We start from the raw sequence: 27,162 nt of genomic DNA, 5'->3' as shown, positions 1-27,162 counted from the left end.
CGTAAGCTTGTTCGGACGCATCACAGAATCCGTGTATTTCTATTGATGCGTGAATATTACCAACCCATCTTGGGATTTGAAATTTGTCAACATTCTGCAAGTCATCACTGAGTTTGTTCCATTTTTTGAAAATGTCACATGGAACTTCATCATCCCACTCCATTGTCACTAACCAAAGTTTTTGAAATAATAATTTGGCTCTTATTAAGAGTGGAGATAGCCAACCCAATGGGTCAAATATTTTGGAGATTTGTGATAAAAGTGTTCGCTTGGTTGTTTTTGTTTTGTTATTGTCAATTGGATGGAAAGTAAACATGTCAGTGGCAGGGCTCCATTGTAACCATTATAAATATGCAAGTATTACATTTGCTAAAAGTTCTTTCAATATATAAACCTGTAAGAAACGTAGGGAAAATAGGGAGGTGCATTTGTTCCTGTTTCCAAATGTTAGTACAATGCAATGTGAAAATGTATAAGAATATTATGTATAGAATTATAATTTAATTATAATTTTAATATATATATATATATATATATATATTGGCATTCACAGATTTTCAAAAAATGGTACAGTCAGCAAGATAAAAGGTAATTAGTACAAAACTTTTTTTATGCCATTCGATCCGGTCTCTGGTAAGGATCAATAATCTCTATGGGACCAACTGAGGTAAGAGTACTCGAAATGTCAGAAATTGCAAAAACTTTATACCATACATTTTGTAGGGACATACTTAGTAATCAGTTTTATTCTAGGTAGGTAGTTAAGAAAACTAACAAATCAGTCTACAAATGAGAATTAAGTAAAAACAAATTCTAATCATAACATAATTTTTTAAGTTTCGAAGTAACTAAAAATAACTGCCTTCGTGGCCGAACGGTTACCATGGCCGGACTGCCACGCAGAGGTCCCAGAGTCGTTTCCCGGGCCGGGAGAAATAGTTGTATGGCCTACAATTACTTCTCTCGTGAGTTTGGGTGTAATTTATGATTGTTTATGTGTGTGTCCATGGCACCCGCGACACAGGGTTTCCATAGTGCGGGGCTATGTTGAGTGTGTGCGTTATTTATTATTATTTGCTCTGATTGCTTCAAAAATTGACACGTGAAAGCCGGTAGGAGTGCCTGATAATAATTTGTAATCAATATTAGGTTTTCGTCATTTTCCAATATGGCCGCCATACACGTCTTTTGGTGGCAGATAAAAATTTGTTCTAATTCAACTGAAAATCGGCTTGTGGAGATCTCTATAGGTGTTTGATAATAATTTGCAGTCAAAATTTAATTTCGATTCGAGTGAAAATTGCGTGGCTTCAATCATAATTTGGGATAAAAATTTTGTTCCACCGTTTTCACTCGATATAGCGGCCATACAAGCGTTCTTTTTTCTATGTAAATGGCTGTAGCAAAAACTTGCTTTGCTCGGGCTGAAATAGGGCACGAAAATATTACTAGGATGGTCTGACAATAATTAGTGGTCAAAATATATTTTTGAAATTTTTAAATATGGCTGCCTTAATAGCTTTTTAATTCTTTTAAACAAAGTTATAAGTGCCGAGGCCGTAGGCCCAGGTCTGCGGAGGGCGAAGCCCGAAGCGTCCGCACGCCATCGTACGGAGTAATAGATTACTAGTACAAGAACTCACAATTTTGTAAAAATGTAAGGCATACTTCCCGATGTAGTGGAAATGAGATACTTATAATAGCGTTGTTGCATCTCGACCGTCTCTCTGTTACATTTCTTATTTTGGAAGCTCGGGAATCGAACTACCTCATCAAGCACCCATAGTACTAACCGCTGTACCACCGAAGAGCATGAAAACACTTCGTAAACTGAACCCACCGTAGATGGGGTACAGGTCTCGTATTTCAATATAGCACGAAAACACTGACGAATACCCAATGAACACCTTTTTTTTTATTTTCAAATTGTTTACAACCTATAAGTGCAGCTAAAATAATGTGACAACCCGCTCCGAGTGAAGGGTAGGTGTTGATGCCCCGAACAGACGGGAGTTGCCCTACTTGGTCTTAATATACTATGATTATAGGTTTTATGAGGATAGGTAATAGCTAGACAATAATATAAAAACGCAATTTCCTTGTGGGTCTATTTATTAAAACATTACGTTTTTTTAACATTTATAATTATAAGGCATCTTCTCATTTACATAAAACTGGATTCAAGTCAAGATCACTCTTCCATTTGTACTATCACATGAATTTGTGAAATCCACAGGTTTAAACAAATATTAAACCTATCAATAGATAAGTTCGATCGTATAAATGGCTCGGATTGCTAGTATGAAGCTGAATAGGAATATCTACAAATAACCTTCGCTTATAAACTAAGATTACTAATGATATGGACTAATTAAAAGATGGTGAGATTCTGTAGCATGTGAATATCATCAACTTACATTAAATAATTATTGTCAATTGAGTTTGACGTAATGTAATAATAGTAAAATATCTAAACAGAAATAAACCAATAATAAAACAATTTAAAGCAATTATATAAGAAGTTGATTTTCGTGTCGGTAAGAAACTAATTTTACCTACAGGCTAATGGAGTTAATAACAAGTAAAAAATTATCTTTCTCGGTAAATAAATGCTAGATATACCTAACATATTATAATTAGTACCTAAATAAAAATAAAAAAGAAATAAATACACATCTCGACAGTCGCGAAAAAATGGCCGGATGAAATATCACAACCTAATATCAAAAAGCTGCATACGTAACAAAAGCGGGCGGAATGTTTATTCCTTATAAACGAGCAGATTCATAATCTTATAAAAATATTGGTCACGTATCAAATAGCTGCTTACAATAACAATATCACTATAGAGCTACAGACTAATATAAAAAAGACATCAAGAGAAAAACCACGTTTTAGAGAGTAAAAGTGATAAAAAGAAGAGGCCTAAATCTATTCTGTGCGTGGCGGTACTTTTCTTAACATAGTACCCATATGCATCACTGTGGTAATCTCCCATTTGGAAAGTGATTGGCGGAGAGGACATCCTTCCATCTCCTCCATTTGAATATGCAAGCACTCGCAAGTTGTATGACTTGCCTGGTGTTAAATTCGTTACGTAAGCTTCCAGTTTGTGTTCCACTGGAACTAGAGTGTCGTTAGCAGTGCTCATGTCTTGATCGATTTCCCATACTCGCACCTAAAAAGATAAAGATATACTAATTAGTTTTTCAGAATTTGTTTAGCTTGATAATTAATTAATATTGATGAGTTTTGTTTGAAAGTTGGCATTCACAATAGAAAGAAAAAAGAAGGTAGTATCCGAAAAACATTTGAGTCGCAACTTAATTAAACAAGAGATCAATAATACCTTATAGCCCAGTAAAGGCTCCTCTTCATCGGTCGGCTGCACGTATCGCCAAACTACTCTTACAGTACTCGGGTTGACAGCCCATACATTGACGGAAGCTGGCGGCTTTTGCGGGGCCTTGCGGAAGGTACGTTCTAGGTAACGCTCACTTTCCGGCCCTTCGCCTGCCGAGTTGAATGCCATCACCTGAAAGACCCGCGCGTCGTGTTAAGCCACTGTTTCGAGATCAATTATTTCATTAACATGCAAGCCTAAATGGAAAATTTACCTTAACGAAATAATAAGTGTCTGGCTGCAAACCAACGATGAGTGCCCAATTGCGCGTTGTTCTGGATAGATAGTATATACATTCTTCTTCTTTGTTGTTCTGCTTCCAATACTTTAGACGGTGTCCAATCAGCTTGCCACGTAGTCGGTCGCGCGACTGATCGATTGGATTCCAAGTCACATTCAATGCAGTCGAGTTATAAGACATCGCGTACACTAGTTGAGGTGCTACTTGAGGCATGTCTTCGGCAGAGTATATCGTTACTATTTCACTTTCAGGTCCAGCACCCATATCGTTAAATGCCTGTACTTTCACGTTATAAGGCGTAAAGAAATAGTCCAACGATATATGTACAACATGCATGCCAATATTGCCATATTCTTTGAGAAGAAGTGACTGGAATTCCACCTCTGTACCATTGCGTCGCCAAAAAATTTTATAGTGGACACCAGGCCCATTCTGTAGAGACGGTGGTAATGGAGTCCAAGTAATAGTGAGGTCACCGATCTTCCCACCTCCTCCGCCAATATTAGTTGGTGCTTGGTGTGGCTTGTCAGGTGGAGTAGAGAACTGTGGACTGGGTGCTGAGGGCTTTCCAATGCCCAAAAGATTTACAGCTTGAACTCGAAATTCGTAAACTGAATAAGGCATAAGAGCCGAATTCAAAATAACACGTTTCCTTCCATTGTATCTGTCGACTTCAATCACATTCACAACATTGTCATTTACAACTACCCAAGTGGAGTTCCAGTTCGTACGTCCTGTAACCACGTAGCTTGTAATAGGCCGGCCATTTGGATTGCTATCAGTCCATTCCAGAGTCACTGAAGAACGCTGAATGTTCAAAATTTGTAGCCCACCGGGAGGACCAGGTGGACCTTCTATGCGCAACTGAGTATGTGAAGAGACTCGACCGATTGCTGATTTAACTATACATTCGTAATCTCCAACATCAGAAAGACTTACATTGTAGATAGTTAATTCTCCGCCGTCGATTTTAATTCTCTTATCAGCATAAAAGTCTGAAGCATCTTTAATCCGAATTCCATTATGATTCCATAGATAAGCCGTATCCAAAAGGGGATCTATTTCAGCATTGCAATGTAGGAATACAGTGTTACCAACTTGAGTCGTAATACGAGGAGGAAGGCGTTCAAGGAATCGTGGCGTGCGTAAAATAATTAGGCGACCACGACTTTCATCTGAACCATATTGGTTCTTAGCTACACAAGTGTAAACGCCCTCGTCGTCTCTGGAGAGCTGCCGTATTACGAGGTTTCCACTTTCAGCTATGAATCTTTTACCTCCTGCTCCAATGACTACACCATCCTTCTTCCAAGTGAATGTTGGTTTTGGTGCTGCTTCAGGATTACATCTCAGTGTAACGTTACCTCCTTCAGAACCATATGTCTCGGATTCCAGTGGTCTTTTTTTAAACGATGGTTTCAGAGATAGAACTCGCAATTGACCTGTAGAATATCTCGCCTTCAACTGATTTTTAGCTTCACATTGGTACATACCAGGATCCCTTACGGAGTCCAAATACTTTATTATCAACACATTGTCTTGAATTACATAACGGTCCCTGTCTTCAGGCTCTAAAGTCTCCATATGTAATCTCTGACCATTCTTCCACCATGTGTAATTAACGTCAGGTATACCAAAGGCTTCACAGTTCCAGTGTAGTTCCCTTTTATTGTCTACATGTTTGTTAGACAAGGGGATTGTGAAATTGGGCTCAGCCTGTACTTTAAGAAACACACTGTTATGTATATTTGCTCTATCATTACGAACATAGCAGGTATACTCACCTTCATCTTCAACTCCTACATTGGGTATAGTCAAAACACGATCAAAATTGCTTAAATGAGCTTTCTTTGGAATGTTGCCATTAACTCTAGTCCAATTATAAGAAGGCACAGGATACCCAAATGAAACACATTCCAGTCTAACTTCCTGCCCCACAATAGGAGCTTCAGGGAATAATTTTGGAAAATTATTTGGGAATTTAAGCTGCTGATAATCAGAATGTGAATAAACAGACAATGGGAAGAAAGGTCCATTCCTACCAGCATCAGAAACTTTGCTCATTACATTACAACTATAATTCCCTCTATCAATAGTCTCTAAAGCTGAAAAGTATAGACCTCCATCGTATGAAACAAAGACACGTTTGTCCTCTTCAACAAGATTGGGGAAATAATTTCGAGCCCAGAGGAAATTTACACCTGGGTAGTATGATGGCGCATCACAATTGATGGCTTTGCCCCAGTATTGATTACCATTTTCATTTGGCCGTTTTTGATTGAATTCTCTGATGAAACCAAATGATAATCTGACTGATTCTGATCTTATGGTACCAAACTTATTTGTAGCTGTGCAGTGGTACTGTGCATTGTCCTTATCTGCATCAGGATTGTAGATCATTAGAGTACCTCCACTTATTATAAATCTTTCGTCTGCTAGAGGATTAATTTCAGTGTAAACAGGACTATCCACTTGATAGTCCTCTCTGTACCACTTGTAAACTGGGGCAGGGTAACCTCCAGCAGTACATGTGATCTGCACGTGCTGGTTTCTCAATGGATCATAAATTGTATCAACTGGCTCCTTTATGAAATACGGACCTCTTGGGATCCGTTCTGGATCATAAGTTTCAAGGCCATATGTAAAGGAACGCTCTTCTTCGATGAGATACCTTAGCCTCTGTATTTGTCCTTCACATATAAAATGGTAATACTGAGTACCTTCTACAGGTGCCAGGCCCCAACGTCCCTCTTTTTGTGAGAATTTATACACCAAGTAGTCTCGGGGTAGCAAGTTATAACTGTTGTATGTTAATGTCCGATCTTCAAAGAATGCATTTTCCAAACCTGATAACTGCGAGCCGTCTACATCATTAGCCCAGTATCCTGGTGTTTGCTGGTGAGCTCCAACGTACCATGATCCCTTTTGGGGATCTAACAGCATCAAAGTATTTATGATGAAACCATGTTCTTCAGGATTAGTTACAGCAACTAAATCAGCTTCATAAGCTTGACATATTTTACGCGCTTCATTCCTGGGTCGGTTCGGCGACTTGGTGAAGCGGTAACACGATTCCCTGTAACGTACCCAATTGGGCGGGCACCTGTAGCGTTCCTCGTAGTCTAGATTGGCATAGTAACTAGCAGTGTTTTGGGGGTCGTCGACGTCATTCTCTCCGTAGTTGTCAGAGTTGTAGCGTTCGCCGTAAGCTTCGCCGTAGAAAGGGCTCTGTGGTTGTTGGTTGTAGTCCCCTACACCGACGGGAAAGCTACCGTAGGGTATTTGCAAGCTATTCCGGTATGTTGAATTCTGTGTACTCTCCGATTGATACGGTTGCTGTGAATACGTCTGTCCGTAGGTATTTGAAGAGTCCGGCACTTGGGTGTACACACAACTCGTCACCGCGAGTAGGAGCAACGGATTTCTCATCTTCTGTTACAACAAAGAAAAACGTAATTATGAACTGGCGACGCATTTGTTTGGCACACACACTACGTTAATTGCATAAGAAAGCTTACCTCAAAGAGATCTCATTAGGATATTTTCAGAAAAATGGTTTCTAATTCGAAAATAAAAATCGGACAACATTAAACCAAGCCTCGCCCAAACTTGCTGTCAACAATGCGTTCAGAAATAAAGTTTTACCAACTGAGTTTGTAGATGAAATCATTAATATCAAATCGCGTTTTACACTATCAAAAATGTAATTACCATCAGAGAAACTCTTTGTGGCAAATGTATTTTACAACAAAGTTAGGAAGAGTGCATCAAACAAATCTATTTTCACTCTTGAGATTATTAATGTATTGTTATCGAAATGAAACATTTCCGAACGATAGTGTATGAAAAATGAACTAGTGGTGAGGCACAAAGGTGTCGATAACATGAATCGATTTTATTTAATTGATTTACGAATCTCGAAAAGAAAATATTATATAAATATATAAAGGGCGTACCTACGTACCCTTTATATACGTCCAATCAAATGAGAAATATCACTTTGATTGCAATTAGAATAATTATTATATGTGAAACAGAATGTGCTCTTAGAGTAAAAAAGTTTCGTTCAATGTCAATAGATGGCAGCACTTGGAGTAACTGCTGATGTTAGTTTTGTAACCTGTACGAGATGAAGAAGATATGTAATTGCTATTAATTGCTTTTGTGGAATTCGTGGTAACAATTTTATTAATAGTGCTAATAAGTTCTTGCTTAGTTGCCTACCTAACTGGAGTTTAGGAAGGTAAAGTAACAAATGAAATACTCGCCTCATTGTTCACATTTTATATTTTCCATGTTATCAACAAGAAATATGTGTCAATAATTATAATAATACTTACACTGTAGGTACTGCTAATAACAGATAGTTTTACACCAATTTGTTTCACTCACGAAAGTATACTAGGTTATAAATCGACATTTCATTCATTTTCTCCAAAATTCATTTACCTATGTTCACACCTTTTCCGCGCTAAATGTTATCCTTTCTAATATAATTTCATCACAGATTATTCATGTACTTCTTCGTTATTCTCCACAAGTCTGCAGGGGCGGAACTTTGCCTGTATCCGTCTTCGACCTTACAATGATCCAAAATACTTTAATCACAAGCTAAATACCTACCAATAGAAAAATATTTTATTCGTTTTCCATTGGTTAATATTCAGATGAAAGTTTCCACAAAATAAGTAAATAAAATATCTGTTCATCTTATTTACAGTGTTAATATTTTTTGCGATATGCATTACACAATATGATTCAATAATTTTATTTTCTAAATTCCTAAGAGAACTGTATAAATAAAAACAACTTGATTTTTATTAAGTAAAATAATTGTACAATAATTAATAAAAATATTTTGGACAGACAAGCAAACATAACAATGAACGAAAAATAGCTATAATAAAAAAGATCAAAGAGCATAATCTCAGGGCACATTGTAAAACAAAATATTTTAGTATTATAGAGGCCTATGTGTAAACTTCACAAAGGTGTTTCGTTCAAGCTTATTCTGACTTCAAACTTTGTATGAGAGAGGAGGAATTCCATGCATCTTAAATTTACACTCATTGACATTAAGTACGGATCGTGTGATAAGGCTCTTCGACCCTGTGCCTTGGCGCGTTTGCACCTCTCCCATCCACATACAAACAAAAACCATCGATGGACATACTATTGCACACTCAGTTGAAGATTATGCTATTCTTACATTAATATTATGGTAACTACATCTCGTTTAAACTTAGCGATTCGCCACATTACCTACTTATCTTTACATACAAAACACCGTACACCAACGTTAAATAGCACCCATGAGAATATCATACACTTAAAGCATTATTTATATGCGAAAAAAAGTTAATATTATACACTATTTACAAAATGTTGTTCATGACATGAAACAAACTCGAAATTCGCTTTCGTGCGACGTCAAAATGGCTGCCTTAAATTAACAGTCTCAAGTAACGAATATTTTACTTTGTTCATAATGAGATATCTTTGTTTAGATTACAGTAGTCAGTCGATTGGTATAAGATCTCGCTGTTGAGCCGTGGACCATCGTCTTCTGCGAATCTCGTAACTTTATATAATATCTTTTCCAAGCAATATTAATTTTTTGGGCATACATTTTCTATAACATCTTTCATATTTCTCTATTCTATCTGTACTTCTATCTATTCCTCTTCCAGTGTTGAATGCATCGTCCATGATTTCCACTTAGGAGTGAAATCTCTGAACTGTCTTTAGCGACTCTTTTTTGAAATTCCATGCTGAGCTGAATGTCGTCAGCTTATAAGGACGGTCTCTATCTTGAGCAGTTGTCTCAGTTTGTCTGTGACCCTGATAAGGGACACTTTGGAGGCTCGCACGTTGACCTTTTCTCCAGCGCCAAGCAGTTGGTGACATTGCGCGCGCTCTAAGAACTCTTGGGTGCGGATCTCTCGAAGCAATTCTTTTGGTGAGCCTGAACCGCAGTGGATCTGCTTTAGTAGGCTTTCTTTTGATTTGATCTGCAAAAAGATTTATTTAATAGTTATTTGGTATGGCAAGGCTGCAAAATTGTTGTTTGACGCGAGTGCTGTATTGAAACCTGAGTAAGCGAAGAGAATCCTGGGCAAAGCGAGAGTTTCAAGACACAAAACGCAAAACAACTTTGCTACCGAGCGAAACACACAACTTTTCACCTCACTTTAGCGAGGAAAATGCTAAATGAAAGAAAAACAGTTGAACTATAACAAAATAATTGTAGGTGTCATTATGTTCTTTTTTCATTGAAAGAAAAATCTCAAATCAAAAATCTTTTCCACTCTAACGTGAAAAAAAAAAAACGCTTTTGCGCGCAGATTTCTAATGAGAAAGAAAACCTCTCGGAGCCCGTGAGGTAAAAAGATTTTTTTTATTGCAATCTTCCCCTTGCTTTACATATGACCATGTTTAGCTTGGATTGGGATCTAATTTATTTTTGCTTATCTATTATTAGTTAAAAACACATGTCCCAACCAATCTTGAATAATTGACATACACTGTTTATTACCTGTAGCAAGTTGATGACATCCTGCAGCAGACACCAAAGCCCTTCTGAGGGCTGTCCAGAAGTATTCCTCAAGCTGTAGAAAGGAGGTAAAGGCGCTTCAGTGCACTGCATCTCTATAGTCGCGTCTGGCGGGGGAGGCGGTGAAGATGGTGGAGGCGAGGCGAGGGGATCACAGCCCAGCTCTTCGCGGTCTGAAAGGCAAAAAAAAGATTGACAGAAATCCTTTCATAAGAAACTTAATGAAACCTGGAACAAAACTCACCGAAAAGTTCAGCAGGTGATCGAAACTTCCATGGCTCGACAGCTTTTCCTTGAGCGTCAGCTATATGTAGTTTCAAAAATCTTGCCGCCGATCCCTCTGCCAGTTCTTCTGGCGTCTGCCCCGCATAAGTGCCCAACAAAGGGTCAGCGCCGTATGCCAAAAGTAGTCGTATCATCTCTACGTGACTATTCTCGCATGCTTCGTGTAGCGGTCTGAAAAGTAGGATGGTTTAAAAAAGAACCAGATTTTTACTTTTTTTTGTTTAAAACTGCCTCTGTAGTCAAACGGTTACAGTGCTGGTCTGGCACGCAGAGGTCCCGGGTTTGATTCTCGGGCCGGGAGAAAAGTTTGTTTGGTCTGCACTAATTTCCCTCGTGAGTTTGGGTATAATTTGTGGTTGTATACACATACAACCACACACATGGACACACGTCCATGGAACCCGCGACACAGGGTTTGCGTTGTGTGTGCATTATATGTATTTATTTAAATTATCCTGTAGATCGATAATTTCGTACTTTTTTAATTCTGTTATTTGCTTAACATTAGTGACTATGCAGCAATAATAAAGCACCTTTGTTGATAGAAAGAAAAACAACTGTGATTCGACTAACGAGTAGAGTCGACAACAAAGACGCTTGGAACCTGTGCTTGGAACGTAAATAAATCACCAGTAACACGATAAATAACAAAATTAATCGCACGTCAAACGCTTTTGGCTAACATACGTACGTGATAAGATCAATCTAGGTCAGCGTATAAATAATTTGGCGATGTGCCAAGATGGGTTCATTTCCGCGTGTTATTCGGATGTTGTCGTGCTTTAGCTCACCTGATACCCCCTTGCGCCGCCGCAGAAACGTTGGACCCGTATTGCAGGAGAAGTCTTCCAATCCTAACATGGCCCTTAGCCGCTGCCACGTGTAATGGTGTAAACCCAGCGTTGTCTTTAGCAGAGGGTTCTGCTTCCATTTTCTCTAGGCAGTACGCGACACAGTCCTGAAAAAATAAAATAATAGTCAAAATTTTTGTCTTTACAGGTATATACAATATCATAAAAGTATATGTTAAGTTAATGCTTACCGTATAACCAAGTCTTGCTGCGCGGTGAAGATGCGTCTCGCCAATGCTCTTATTAATGAACCAGCTTTTGATTTCTTTCTGTATGTCGTGTACTGATTCAGGACTCGGTTTTGGCCCTGGTCGACGAATTTTGTTATTGGGAGTATCTTCTCTCCGTATGATTTTCTTCTTTTTTCTGATGTAATCGAATCCTGAACTGTATTTTCGTCTTCCAAACAATCGTTTTAAACGTCTTTTGGTGCTGCCTTCAACTGTGCTTGGTGAACTACCCTCTTCTTTACGTTTTTCGTTGTCCTCGACAGCGTCATCTGTTTTTTCTTTTTTAATTTTGTTGTTTAAATCTTTCAATCTTTTGTTAGCTAGGGACTTCATTAAACTATTTCTTTTCTTCAGCCTCATCAGTCTTCCCTTAGCGTCGTTTCTTTTTAGTGATTTTGTACTTCTAAGACCATCTCGTATTGAACTGGATCTCCGCTTCAATTTATCTTTTACAATTGGTTTGGGTTTAATTTTTGGCTTTGATTCAGGTTCTTTTTTTACCGTAACTTTTGGTTCCTCTTCTACTGCTGACGTTACTTCGTCTTCCTCTCTACACGATGTTGGCGGAGCCGACGCAGGTCTTTCATCTCCAAATACTTCTTTGATAGTAGCTCTCTTTTTCAATACTCTGCTCTCTGTTCGTGTCCTAGATTTCAGTATTACGGGCGAAAATTCTTCTGTAGCGCCTAATAAACCTTCCGTATTTTTAATGAAGTCATTTCTGAAGGCTGCAACTGTTTCCTTTCTAAAAGGACCGAGGTAAAATATATCTTCCATCAACTTTTCTTTCTTCGCACTTAAACTCCCTTTATTTAAATTTTTAACAAGACCTAGACTTGGCGTTGGAAGTAATTCGTTGGCATTACCACTTTTAGGTATTAATTTTGGTGTTTTTTCGTCTTTCTCTTTATTTTTTCTTTTATTTGACTCGTTAGCCTTGCCACATTTCTGCATAAGAACATCAACAATAGAACCTTTCTTTTTAGCTTTTGTAGATGAGAACACAGTTGACGTAGAAGCTTCAGAATCATAATGCAACCGGTTTACTGCCGACCAGCTGGAATTAGATTCAAGGTCACTGTCAAGATTGAGTTTATCTGGACGTCGTGCGCACAGATCATCTGTTGCAGCGGATGGTGTTAATGAAGGCGCAGGTGACAGGGGAGCAGGGTCTAAATCTGGAAGGGAAGTAGAACCACGCGTGAAAAATGTTCCATGGCCGCGGACAAACGGCCCTCCTGATCGTCCTCTTGGAATGGCAATCAGCCTAGGTGGCATGCGTAATGATCGTTTGTATCTGTAAAGTTCTTCTTCCCATCCAGGATGGAAATCTGAGCCGTCGCCAAATCCTGGTTTACGTAACGGCGTGGAGGTATTAATTATACTATTTTCTTGCTTTTTCGATGATGTTTTTACAGGAGTTTTGTTTACAGGTGCAACTTTACTCTCTTCAGTTTTGATGCTCTTTCTCACACGAAGTCTTGTGGTTACAGCAAGGTCCTCATCATCGCTATTTGAACTTGACTCCTCATCCTGATTTTCATTTTTATTATTATCTATAGAAATTGGTTTGCCCTTGCATCTCTGTGATTGTCTTGTTAGTTTTCCTTTATTAAGTTTATCATCTTTATCTTTAGTTAATGAGTCGATAGATATTCTTGTGTTTTTATTTAAATCTACGTCAAAACACTCTAACTTAACATAAGCGGATTTTTCAGAAAGGTCTTTTAATAATTGATATTTCATTTCTTTTTCTTTTTGCAATTTGCTTTTAATTAGGGGTTCATCGTCGTCTGTGGACTCTAATTCTTCTTTGATTACAGTTTTTATTGGTTCTTCTAAAGTTTCTTTTTTCACGATTACTGTCGTTTCTTCATTTTTGTCGAATCTAGATTTAAACTTCCCTGAAATTTTGTTCTTAGTAGGGCTGTCTGTTGTCTTACAATTTTTTTTGAGCATTTTATTTTTTTCAGATTTTCCTATAACTTTGCCCTTATTATCCTTTTTTCCTCCATCTTCTTTTATGGGGGATTCTTGAGGTAATGATTTTTTAATTTTACCTTTTTTATTTTCGTTTTCTGTATTTATTTTATCTTCGTCGCTTGAAGATGCCTTCTTATTTTTTACTTGGTCTTTAAGTTTGTCTTCTGATAATGATTTTTTCTGTAAATTTGGTTGGTCTCTTTGTTTTTCTTTTTGACCTTCGAAAAATGTTTTTTCCTTCAGCGTCGGTTTTTCAGGTGGGCTTTCTTTTGCGCCCTCGGATATCAGTTTCTTTTTCAACTTTGGTTTATCGGTTTGTATTACCTTTTTATCTTCTTCAAATAATAATTTCTTTTTCGGCTTTGATTTGTCTACATGTTTACCGTTTTCATCTTGTAAAGTCTTTTTAGTCTTGTTTGGAGTAACTTTCTTTTCGTCGCTGAGTTTTTTGTCTTCGCGCAGAACTGACGATTTTTTTCCTCTGGTCTTGTCCTTATCTTTTTGTAGACTCTCTACAGATAATTTTGTAGTTTCATCTTTTTCTATTGAAGTGTCAATTGTAGAGGTCTTTTCAGTTTTAATAGTAATTTGCATAGAGTCTAGGGCTCCAGATGGTTTAACAATCTCGTTGTTACAGGACTCATTTACAAACTTTTCGTCAGAGTCTTTGATTTCGTCTTCGTCAACAGGTTCTTGTTTAACAACTATTGCAGGATCTAACGTGGCGTTTCCGATAACGGTCAAAGGCTGATTAACAGTCTGCATAGTAGACGATGCTTCTGTTGTCTCTACTTTTGGAGCTTTAGAATTTTTAGCATCATTATTATTTTCTGACGTATCGATACGCTTTCTATGATTTTTCTTTTTGTGGCATCCTGATTTCAGTTGCTCCATAAAATTATCACAAGCACTAGCCCAGTCTAAATCATCTTCTAATGCAGGGCTTGGGGAAGTTATATTCGGAGATTCCAAGTTGTTCAATATATTTTCTATTTTAATGGGCACTGCAGCGTCTTTTTCTATTTCTTCAATGTTCATGGGTTCTGATTTTACCTCTGGTATTATTGCTTCAGGTTTATCACCCTTTATGACTGATTCTAGTCTTAAATCTTCCCGAATTTGATTAAATAGATGTTGTTTTTGCGACTTTGGAAGAATTTTGCCCTTTTCAGGTTCATCTTGTTTTAAATCAGTTTTCATGATGTTATCTGATGGCAAAACTTTCAACTCCCCTTTTGTTCTTATTCTAGAAGCTACGTCATTTTCTAAAGAACTTTTGGGCTCTGTATTCTCGTATCTCTGATACTCCGAGTCCCGGGGCAAAGAGTCTATAGCTTTGGGCATTTGAATGTGATGGCCTACGTTAGGAACATTTTGAGAATGCCCCGGTTTAGGCACACCTTTTGTTGTCATTTCTGTGTCTTCTTTTGTAAGATCCGTTATTTCTATTACAGAATCATCAACATCATCGATAACGATAACATCCCGTATTTGTCTTGCAGGTCTTGGCGGTTCGACAAAACCAGATTGTTTTGTTTCTAAACTGTTTCGTAATATACTTAGAACTCGCTTATCGGGCATTGCCGATTGTAGATCTAAGTGATGATGATGGGCATCTTTATGGCTCGGAATCTTTTGTATAACATGACGGCTGTTACTAGACGGATTCCTGTCATGATAGTGAGCATTATAATCAGCTCGGTCACGTGTTGGTGGTTCTACAGGATAAGGATATCGATGTTTTAGATGTGTGTAATGTTCACGATGGCTACTTGATGACGCAACGCGCTTTTGTTCATTTTGGTAAGCCTCAAACTGTTTATGACTGCTATAACTATACACTGGTCTACTCATCAATTCATGCTGTTCGCGTGCTGACAAACTCATATGGTCTATTCTGCTATCTGCCACCCATGTCTCATATCGCACTATTTTCTCTGGAATGTTACTAACAATAGGGCCAGAGGGACGTTTTCTCTCCTCTATGACGAAGTGTCTATCGTCTCTTATTCTGTTGTCGGGACGACGTTCGTCATTTGCAGGTCTCGTAAGATCTATTCGAGGAACGTAATCGGTTCTAGTTGGTGGTACATTGTATTTATTGCGATCCGGATATACGTGTTGTCGAGGTTCTACTGGAAATGACTCAGCAACGGATCTAGGAGCTTCGTAGGTACCATTGTATCGTACGGAATGGTTACTAGGCTGGTCTAGAGGGCGAGGCGCACTATAGCTGTAACTTGCACTTCTATCTCTGTACTGTGAAAAGTCTGGAGCAAAGTCTACTTTGTGAGACTCGCCGAAACTCGTGTTTGCTGTGCCACGTCGGCTACTAGAGGTAGGTCGTGGTTGAAGTGGTATTATTTTGCTTTCCGTCGTAGCAGAATCTACAACATCATCTTGAGTAGTTGAAGAATCAGCGGAGTTTTTTACTGTTTTTACTGATAAGTCCAAAGGAGACTCTCGCTTCTGTTTAGTTTGATTCATTTGATTTACGAGTGATGTTACTGTAACTGTCATTCGTGCTTGTTGATTTGGATATCCAGGTTTGACATTGGAACGCGCAGGAGACGTTTGAACTGGATTTGATGGCGGTAAATCGTAATTTGATTTTGGTGCTGCAACAGGTCTATGAACGGATCTCGATGGCGTTGATGAGCTTTGGACAGTATTGGCAGCGGGCGCGTACCGTGTCGAAGATGACGATGAAGCTGCAGAATAATGGTACTGCGCCGGTCGTGTTTCTACAGGTCTAATACAAGGGTACTCAGCCCGTCTCGACGCTTCGTGCGTGAGACGTGAGTCAAGTGAGTAAGGTTGCAAGGGTGCTGGTGTTCGCTCCAGAGGTCTCGTAGGATAAGGAATTCCGGCAGCTTCAACAGGCACATGTTTATATGGCGCTGGTGGGTGCGTCGGTACCGTCTGTGTGACTGGCGGCCCAGGTCGATAGCCAGGATAAGCTTGTTGAGGATCATACTTCCGCGATGGAAGTTGAGGATGACGATCGTACTGTACAGCCCTGTTGTATGGTGAAGGTTCACGGCGTTGCGAAAGAGGTGGGTACTGTACGGCTCGAGTGTCCGTTGGCAAACGTTGCTGCGGAGATGGGATCGATGGATGGTGAATAGGAGGCACGCGGTCGTTGGGCAACGGCGCTGGTTGCGCGGGTGCAGGCGCATATCGCTGCGACGAGCCCGTAGGCACAGGAGGCTCACGCATACGCGGGACGTGCTGAGGCATCGTACTGGATAAGCGAGCGTACGTTTGTGGACTACCATGACGCGGTGGTGAAGGAGTCGGCGGACCATGTACACTACGACCCGAGTCCGGTAGGTTAGATTCGTATGGGTACCGCGCGTACGTTTCAGGTGGACGCGATGCCTGATACGGATCGGGTGGGCGGCCTGGCGCAAAAGGATCTAGTGAGCGTACAGGTGTGTGGCCACGGTGCAACGTCGGCCGATATTGCGCTGCATCTAAGGATGAATGCGACGTAAGCTCAGCCGGGACGTATGGCGGCACGGGTGCTGAGGGCGGCGCGACATGCACGGCTGGCGAGGGCGCAGCTGACGGTGGGCGAGCGGGCGACGGAGAGGGTGCAGCGGGTGCCGGTGCAGGTGAAGCCGCAGCTGGGGCAACAGCCAGCGTAGACGCTGGCGCCGGTGCCGGCGGTGGCTTGCGGATGATGTGGCTAGGTGGTGAAATAGCCGCAGGTGGCTCTTCATCGTCATCGGGCTCGGGCTGTTCGCGGCGCTTCTCAGCGGCTTCACGCATCACAGTAGCTTTGTGAATGATGTGTGGTTCGGGCTCTAAAGGCTCGGAGGGTGGGCGTGGTGGTGCTGCGGGTACAGGCAAAACTGATGGCGGACGGCTTGCGGGTGAAGGCGTGGTAGGATGCGCATCAAGCTGTGGTTGTGGTTCATTTTGCCACTTGGTGGGACCACCCCCTTCCGATTGTGCTTGTTTCGGTAGCCCCATAAAGTACTGTCTTGTGCCCTCTAGGACATTGCTGAACACATCCATGCTCCGCACTTTTGCTGCGTCAAGCGCCACCTAAAACAACACAAATTCAATTTAATACAATTTCTACAATTCGTAAAGGACAAGATATGATTTTATAAGGATTAAACGATTATGTGTTAGTGCAAATGTAGTATGTAGCCCACGGTGCGAGGCGGCGGTTCAGAGATGTCGGGGTCATTGGCCCACAGCTGCCCTTGAGCGTACTACGCCCCCGCACGGCACCTACCAACTCCGCATAAAGTTCACGTGATATCTGCCTACCTCTACGAACTTCCGCGCGATCCTTCACAACATCGATAAAAAGTTTGCTGACCTTCGGACTCAATTCATTACCATACCATGTTCAAATCGATTGTATTTCCGCTAACGAGTTGAAAAAATGCAGGAGCGATCGTATTTTGGAATATCTCATAAAAACGAAAGTGTACGTTTGGACTTCACAATTCTGCTGTAGATATCACTGTATCCATGATAATAATAGTTAACTCATGAATCCACTTTGCATTATTATCGGAATACACAAATTTAATTTCGCGAGCATTGACCGCTGCTCCATCGTCATTTGTCATTAGTCATTACCATTCAATGTTCAAGATCAAAACGTAAAGACTTTAGACCATTTGGACGACTGCGAGTAAAATTAGTTTGATGCTATATATAATAACGTAGGTACGTCATCAACCTAGTACGTGAGATGAATTTGTATCAAAGAGACCATAAAAAATTTAGTGAGTTATTAATAATGCTTAAGCATTTTCCCTTTATACTTGCAGCTAAAAGGGGGGTTTTTTATAAATTGGCCCTTTGAGGCCCTCCGGGTTCAATATAGCAACGCGCTCGGTTTATAGTGCATCAGGGATGTTCGCACAAGCGCGCGTGGACTGTTTTCCCTACCGCATCCAGAGCTTCTTCGCGCACAATCTAAATATGAGGTATTGCTGTGAATTGCATCTTTGTAACAGTGTTTATTATGTAATTGTGTACCTACTAACATTAATGCTAAGTGTTTTTACTCGAAACAAATGAAATTACTACTAAGTTTGAGAATAAGTTTCTTAGGCAAGTCTATGAGCATCGTATTATATGGTCTCCTCACCACTTTTATTAATTTCACTATAAAAAAATCGCTGTCCTATTTGCAACACGGTTATGTTACTAGGGCGTAAAATGGACAAGCTGTAAACCATGGCATCGCGACTCTTTGTAAGCACGATGCGATGTAAGATAGTCTACACAGGGTGTGTACAAATGAACAGATAGGTTCGGCGGAAATCGTTTCCCTGACGACGTGATCGATTGCGACTAGACACGAAGTGTTGCAATAACGGATCCAGATTACGTAAACTGGCACGTGAAATAACAATCTGTATATCTCTGCACTTATGAGATATGAGGTTATGACTATGATTATACACTTAATTAGTGCTAAATGACTAACCCCGTATCAAGTAGACGGAAAGTGAATAGCAGGCTTTATACAGATACTATACTCGTGCGCTATTGAGCGCGCGTGTAAAGATGTTGGAAGGAAAAGGGAAAGACCGACACTCCAACACGCGGTCTATCCTGCGCGATTAACCTTTACACGGACGCTCTTTCCGTCGTAACAACAACAAACACCAGGAATCGCGCACGGAAGAACGTTAGTTTAAAAAACTTTTAACAGGTAATCGATAGCGCGTACAGGCTTTGCCGTGCGCAATCCTCTACGCTCCTGGTGTGACCTGAATGTATAAAGGGAGCTAATTCCCTTTAGCAACAGTCTTTTTTATTTCTCTTTATACTAGTCAATATTTTTCCCATAGACTTTACGAGGTGATCTTTGACCTTAATTATTTCGGGTCACAGATCAAAATTGGACTTAATCATTTCCTGTACAATTGTGTTATTTGTGCTAGTTTAAAATGTCTTGCATATCGGTTGAGAAACTACCGAGTAATTCCTTTCGTAGATTATGCAATTTGAGTGGATATTACGATTTTATGAATAAGCTTCGGAGTGCACATCAACGATTATTCTTTGATTACGATAACAATAACGAATAGTCCAAAAATCTGCTTAATAATAAACGTCACTTAGCACTTACTCGTAAGCTGTAGCTCAAGGTCGTTCCTAATCAAGTGCAGTCTTCATCATTTTAGATAGCATCTTCCAAGTTGCCGATGCGGCAATTTGGAAGATACTGTAATTAATACGCGGTAAAATTATCTCGAAATCTGTAAGGCACCAAAACACATTTTATACAAGAGTTGGGCGTTGTTTATTAATACGAGCCTTTAAAAATTTACAGGCGTACGATCAAAATGAGCAAGCAAAAACCTAAAGCGGTATATTTGGTAGAGTATGTTTCAAACGCAGTAGTTAATATATTATATACCTAGGAATCTGTAATTTAACACGATAGTCCAGTAGACGGAAGCTGAATGTTACCGTGAAGTCGATCGATGCGAGACCTGTCCTCTATAGCCAACAGCCGCCGCCAACGGCGGGCCGCGATACATTATTCAAACAAACAAGGGGAGCCAAATTCATTTTGAAACGTTAATTATTTGTACCAAAGTGTTGTCTTTACATCCTTGAATACGTATGTGGGTACAACGCAGCTTTAAGGGTACACGTGGCTATCATCTACTGCTACTAGCTGCCCACTCACACGCGGTTTTTTTTAATATTTATTTTTATAATTATTAATACAAAGATCGAACACTCACAAAAAATTCCTTCGATCCGGCCGGATTCGAACCGACGTCTTCTAGCATACCGTGCCAGACCCTATACCAACTAAGCCACGGAACGGACCAGCGGACCTCACGAATTTTTTTATTTGCTTTGTCGCATCTTTGTATTTGATTTTTCAACGACTTTTTAGCCGTAGCGCCATTTATGAGAAATCTTAATTATTTCGTCACCCCCATTAGATACCTTTACAGCTACCAGCCCTAGCTAGAGATGTCGCTATTCATTGTATGTAAATTTTTATTGAATTGATATTCAATTATCTTTTATATTTTTAATTACTCCACTAGTTTGTTATAATTATTAACACAAAGTACAAAGATCGAAAATTTATATTCATTTTGGAATTGGATAAAGTTATAGGCTAATGTATAAGAATACATTTATTGCTATCTTATAAATATCGTAATATTATCAGCACATTCTGAAATAGAATAGATTAGATAGTCGTAGTGTTAGATAAGGAAGATAAATCTGTATCTAACACGCCTTCAACATATTACCTGTTAGTGTTTGTTTTGTGTAATATTTGTTGTCTCGAACTCGTATCTGGCCAGCATGGCTTGAATCTTCAAAAATATTTGCTAACCGACATAGAAAAGAAAGACTTGAAAAGTTAGAAAAGGAACGCGTCATGTAGATTTAAGACTTTCATAGCACGCAATTGTTGTAAGTTTATATTAGCTGCATTGGACACGCAAGTGCGCAATAACACGGGTGCATTGGCGCGTTGCAAGATGCAATTATGTAGCACACTTGCGGGAATTCCGTTATACACCCGCTGGCTATCAAAGATACAGAGAGTTGTTTCCAGTTGTCTATTTACGGATCCTAAAATCGTGGCCCTTACTTTTACCATGAAAGTTGATGACGGGAATTTATACCCGCAGAAGTCGTTAGAAAAATTTGCAGAGGAAGTTTTAGGAAATCACCACATTAATCGAAACTGAAACGCATTAAGTCCGTCGGAAAGTTTTATGTCCATGCAATAAGAGCGAAAAAGACGTTGCTCGTTTCGCTCCGGCCCAGATCACTGAGGTGATTCCTTGCGTTTATACTCAAAAGGAATGACCTTGAATCATAATCAGGCCCTGACTCTCATTCTCCCCGTCTGAAATAATTACTGTCAAATCACTGTACAATGAACACAGAAATATTTAAGCAGTTTATTTTATTATAATTATCGAACACTCAGAAAAAATTCCTTCGATCCGGCCGGATTCGAACCGAGCGACGACTTCTAGCATACCGTGCCAGACGCTATACCAACTAAGCCACGGAACGGACCAGCGGACCTCACGAATTTTTTTATTTGCTTTGTCGCATCTTTGTATTTTGTTTTTCAACGACTTTTAGCCGTAGCGCCATCTATGAGAAATCTTATGAAAGTATTTCGTCACCTATTTAGATACCTTTACAGCTACCAGTCCCGGCTAGAGATACCGCTATTCATTGTATTTAAATTTATATTGAATTGATATTCAATTATTTTTATATTAATTGGTAGTTAGTAATTTAATAGTAATTAGTAGTAATAATTTCACATAAAAATAATTGAATATCAATTCAATATAAATTTAAATACAGTTTATTTTATTTCGCGACACACACGTCCGTCACTCATCTCAGCTCAGGGCTCATTGAAAACCAACGTCGCAGGCAATTATGGTTGTAGTATAAGTTGAATGAAGTCCTTTTGCGTACGCCACAACCGCACACATGACTGTACAACATTTGTAGTCGTTAAAATAACTTTTTTTTGCTTTTTGTCTGTTTTATCTTATTTTATTTTGTTTATTTTTTATATTTTAGTTTTGTTTATTACATCTTTTGATTTTGTTACGCTTGTCTAAGTGGTATCAATATTATTTTTCTATTCTTAATAATTAATACTCGAACAAAATAAAAAACGCTCGATGTGTAGTCGAGTCTAAGCTCGGTCGAGTATTACTTATTTGATAGTAATTGTTTTGGACGGAGAATGGGAGCAAACCCCCACCCTATACACGCCCGTGCACACATACCTGAACCGCTGCAAAACCGTGGCAACCCGAACATCATCCGAAATTCATTGTTTTATTTACATTATTACGTGAACTTGTCAATGACACTTGAATGATAGCGTACTCACTTTTGTTAACAGCTACCCAGCTTGATGAGAATGTCCGCTTCTCATCGTCTTCATTCTGCTGTATATGTCAGATTAGCTATCTGAAACAAAAAAAAAAGAAAATATAAGCAACTTCAGCAATATAATAGAATGCGTTGTAGTAGGTTTTGAAATTTTAAGCTGAGCTTGTCCGGGATCTAGGCATCATGAAAGCTTTTAATCGTAAAGATCCGGGCACTGCCCGTCACCTTGAGACATAAAGCCGACAAATCCAAGTTGCCTGTAGTTTCACCTGCACGTTTGCCCTTCAAAACCGGGACGCAGTAATCCTCACATTACTGCTTGGCGGCAGAAATAGATATGGCGTCAGTACTTCCTTGGAGGAACTCATTCACAAGCAGCTCTTCTGCTACTGGTTGTTATAAAAACATGCTTAGATTGATATAATTTTGAGCCACATAAGACATCAAATACACCACTATTGTCATACCACAAACCGTTATTATTTCGGTTATAATATTAAAGTTACTGTGTTCTTGTAAACATAACCATATCGCGAGTTCTAATCATAATTCACGATGAGGGTACTTTACATAACGTTGGTAGCGAATGGCGTGGTGTGGTTGGGACATTGACCTAGTTCGGGCGCGCGTCAAACGATTCAGCACTCCTGCGCATTGACTTGTAAATCCGCTGAATAAATCCACACGATTTGTTTGTTGGGGCAGATCATGTTGACGCATAGCATAAGTAGGCCGGTGAATGTATCTTGCACATTACTAGAGTAGCACTGATATTTTCATTATTGGAAGATGATTTTTAAATGACACTACGTTTTAAAGGAAATGGTGTCTAAATGATTTACGTTGAGATCAATATCAATAAAGAACATATCGCTTTTAAAAAATTATAATTCCCGAAGGTTAACGTTTTCACTCAGTTACGGTATGGTTTCTTAAACTATGTTTTTATTAAAGAAGTATCTTCTTTGCCTTTCTTTACTTAGTTATTGAATGAAATACATACTTTAGGTGGGGTGAATTAATGATTCGAAGAAAATTTAACGTGTAGGAAGTGTTCAAGTACCTAATAAAGTTCAACAACCCGACAATATTCATTTACACGTTCTTTACATTAACGAGTCACTAGACGGATTGAGCTGTAGATACAAGTTTTATTAACTTGTTTATTTTAACAAATACAAGGGTCATTTCAGGGAGGATACATCTATATATTATTGGAATATTTCCCCGAAGTTGTAGCTATTTAAAAAGCCATGAAAGCCGTTTTTATTCCTTTGTTTTTAAAGTTATTACAAGTGTTACGCAAAACAATGTATTTATCTGACATACAACGGCCGAGTTTAACAACCTGGTACGAATTAGCTTTAAACCCTTAACTAGTGCAGATATATAGCTTCCTTGGTCCTGTATGTGTACAAATTGTAATGTAACTAGTGTGTAACAAATAAGTGGTAATTCTAAATAAAGCTCAAAGGAATATGCCAATATATCGACTTCATACCCCTAATGGCCCCCCATACAATTTTTCGATGGCGGCAGCGTTCTTTACATGTGTGCGTGTAGCGAACTATTTACGACGCGGCCCACAGCTGTGCGAGGTCATTGCCCTGCTGCAAAACAAGGTGAATATATGTCTACATTTTTTCTTTGCCAACGTTTTGAAATGTGACTCCGGTATTTACGCAATTTCGCGAACACTTAGTAATGGTAGCTGATGTCATACGACACATACGTATATGACAAGCCCGCTCGTGTATCATCGATTAGAATTCCCGCTTAGATTTTATGATTTGTTTGGCTTCTCATATTCGATTGTTTGATTATTTACCTTAATTGTTTCGTGATTTATGACAATTGAAGAATTGGGTTAATGGTATAGTCAACATCGCGTTAGTGTTTACAATTTGGAGCGTTACATGTTGTGGCACATATTCGACCGCAATAGTACTAAACAATCGCGATCGAAGCATGTATTTTTGTTTCTTTCCTATTATTATTTATAAACAAAACATCTTCTTGTAAGTCGTTATAATAAACTTCCTACTATGAACAGTCAACCTTTAGCCTTGAATAGACACAATGAATCATTTTACAATAAGTGGTAAATGAACAAATATTTTTTCTCGCAATACTATGAGGTTTGATGTATATCAAATTTATATTCGTTTAATTTCCCAGACGAGTAGGTGCAGATTATTGAAGTCCCCCTCCCTAGGTATGGAGTGTGTCTATAATACCCTCCCGTAGGTATTATAGACACACTCCATACCTCTCGGAAGGGGGAAGCCGTACCCCTAATAGGGACTTTTAATTGATTCGCTAAACAAATAGCTATGACTACAAACGGAAAGTTGCGTGGGTGAAAATTTGCAAATCACAAAATTAAAAAACTCTCAGCAGGTACTTTTTATTAATTATTTAGCTAACATCACCTAATAGGTCCTTTTCGTAAAGGTAAACAGCCTGCCTTGAACAAATGTAAGTGTATTCAAGTATGTAAGTGATTAGTAAGCCGATAAATAAATTTGGAATGGAAGTACTTAAGTAGGCATTAACTAATTCAGAAACTGATCCCTGAATTCGATTTCTTAATGTCTTTGAAACAAGACATTTAAGGCGAAGACCCGGAGAAAGTCATTTGCACGATGTTTGAACACCTTGTCTTTTAGAAATAAAATCTGTCGCCATTAGTTGAAATTTTTTTCAAACAATTCATTATACATACTGCAGCGATTAGAAAAAATGGCGATTTTTTAACCGACTTCAAAAAGGAGGAGCTTCTCAATTCGACTGTATCTTTTATGTATGTTACGCGATTTTTGTGAACCGGTTTTGGTGAATCGTTTTTTGTTCTCAGCCTCAGTATTGGTCCCATTTCAATTTGAAGAAAATATTGTACCTCTAAGGGTGTAAGGAATCCGGTTTCGCGTACTTTGCGGTAACTGATTTCAATAAAATAGATGTAAGTCCACGAACTTGTGAGGACGTTCTTTTTATAAAAAAAAAAAAGTTATAATTTCCTAGGTGGATAAGGTATGAAGACAAGATAAAAGTAAATATCTAAAAGTAATGAAACTAATCATTGTTTTAAACATTATTTTCTCGATTTTGAGTTTTATCACAAGCGCCCTTTCAAGTAATGGTGGCGGATATATACTCTCAATGTAAAATAAGCTCGTAGTCCCCTGTCGTATTTATTACGGAACACGGAAGACCAAATGTCATTGCATAATCTCAAAAAAAAATCGAATGCACCTGCCTGATACATCAGTTCAGAATAAAATATATCAGTGGGTTTATATTACACAAATAATGTAAAAATCGCGTAGTTGAACGTCTCATGTTCTTTTTTATTGAAAGAGTTCAGCGCCCACAGTCCATCGTCAAGTTCGAATTTCAAAAACCTTTTTGCGCGCAGATTCCTAATGAGAAAGAAAGCCTTTCCGAGCTAGTGAGGTAAAAATAGTTTATTAATTAAATTTTTGCGGAATTTTGTGATTTTATTTATCGAGGGAAGTTTAGTCAAACTACCAATATCTTCTGTTTCCATTATGAATTAAAAAAAAAGTTGTATTATTTTAATGTCTATGTATTTTTTTAATGTCGAAAAACCGATATTCCGTCCGATAGATTTTGAACAACCATGTTTATGTGTATTATACCTCCAATACAAGTTGGTAGCAGTGTTGCCAGGCTCACTGAGTCGAAAATTACGTTTCATTACCTGAAAAGTTACATTTCTGCTGCAAAAGTTACATTTTAGAATAATAATAATAATAACGTTTATTCATCCACAAAAATACGTACATATAGTTCTTAGTAATTTAAGATACATGCAATAACTTATTTTTGGGCGCTGGTGCTTGTTAAAGGCTTAACGCCTGTACTACAAGTCACCAGGCTCTCACCCTTGGAAATGACACATGACAATCTTAAGGTATTACTAAGATTAATTGTTTATAAAGGAAAAACATTTAAATAGTGAAAAAATACATTTGACATTATTGAACTATATACACCCAAAAGATCTAAATTAAATTAAAATTAAATTTAAAAACTTTTTTAGAAGCAATAGAGTTCCTTGTGAAAGGGTTCGGTTACCCATTTCTACCGCGAAACAATGTCAGCATTACTGTACAGCATTATGAAGGGTAAGGGTGCAGGTGAAATTACAGGGACTTGTCAACTTATGTCTCAGAGTGATCTCTGTAGGTGGTTACAGACAGGCGTTACGCTTACCACCAGGTGCACGACTTGTTCGCCCCGTCACTTAGTATTATGAAAAAAAAAACAAAAAGTCTAAGTATCTGTTAATGATACATATTTATCTCAAGATATAGGTTCTAAGCAATAATAAGCAGATTTCAAGTTGTTTGCGCCATCGCTAATCTTTATTGTGTAATATGGTTGCGATCGTAAACTATATTACATAATTTATAATAACAGATGTAGTTGAATTAAAAAAAAAAGTTATTTTTCGAAAGATACGCGATAAAATTGCCTTAAAAACGAAACTTACGCGAGAGGGTCAAATGTTACGAAAAATTCGAAAAATGTAATCATCTGGCAACACTGGTTGGTAGGTTATATAAGCTATTAGTTTAAAGAGTAATATAGGCAAATATATTTACGTAAATTTGAAGTAAATAACACACAAAGTGAATAATGTCTCTCCCTGAAATCCTGGAAGTAATATTTATATGTTGTCATCATGTTGGTCTATA

The 27,162-nt window shown here is 38.6% G+C and overlaps 2 protein-coding genes across 3 annotated transcripts in view; both read right to left on the bottom strand.

Moving 5' to 3' along the window:
• Positions 1-2,101: 2,101 nt before the first annotated feature.
• LOC113231678 (contactin) lies at positions 2,102-7,076 on the bottom strand. Its single transcript, XM_026466135.1, has 3 exons — positions 3,618-7,076; positions 3,350-3,535; positions 2,102-3,178 (listed from the first exon to the last, which is right to left on the bottom strand). Exons 1-3 carry the CDS (start codon positions 7,071-7,073, stop codon positions 2,876-2,878), a joined length of 3,945 nt encoding a protein of 1,314 aa, XP_026321920.1. The 5' UTR covers positions 7,074-7,076; the 3' UTR covers positions 2,102-2,875.
• An 892-nt stretch (positions 7,077-7,968) lies between these two features.
• LOC113231999 overlaps positions 7,969-27,162 on the bottom strand; it is a 99,085-nt gene continuing 79,891 nt past the window's right edge. For both annotated transcript variants that reach the window (XM_026466619.1, XM_026466618.1), the window contains 6 exons: positions 22,437-22,516; positions 11,525-17,599; positions 11,274-11,440; positions 10,442-10,653; positions 10,180-10,370; positions 7,969-9,655 (listed from right to left, as the gene is read on the bottom strand). In XM_026466619.1, coding sequence (XP_026322404.1) covers positions 9,431-9,655; positions 10,180-10,370; positions 10,442-10,653; positions 11,274-11,440; positions 11,525-17,569 — 6,840 coding nt within the window. In that variant the 5' untranslated portion in view covers positions 17,570-17,599; positions 22,437-22,516 and the 3' untranslated portion in view covers positions 7,969-9,430. The remainder of the gene's footprint in view (positions 9,656-10,179; positions 10,371-10,441; positions 10,654-11,273; positions 11,441-11,524; positions 17,600-22,436; positions 22,517-27,162) is intronic.

Source organism: Hyposmocoma kahamanoa, unplaced genomic scaffold (assembly GCF_003589595.1).
Source record: "Hyposmocoma kahamanoa isolate Upper Pololo Valley unplaced genomic scaffold, ASM358959v1 66, whole genome shotgun sequence".
Taxonomy (NCBI): Eukaryota; Metazoa; Arthropoda; class Insecta; order Lepidoptera; family Cosmopterigidae; genus Hyposmocoma; species Hyposmocoma kahamanoa.
Note: the sequence above shows the minus strand (reverse complement) of the source record. Positions and strands in the feature narration are given on the sequence as shown.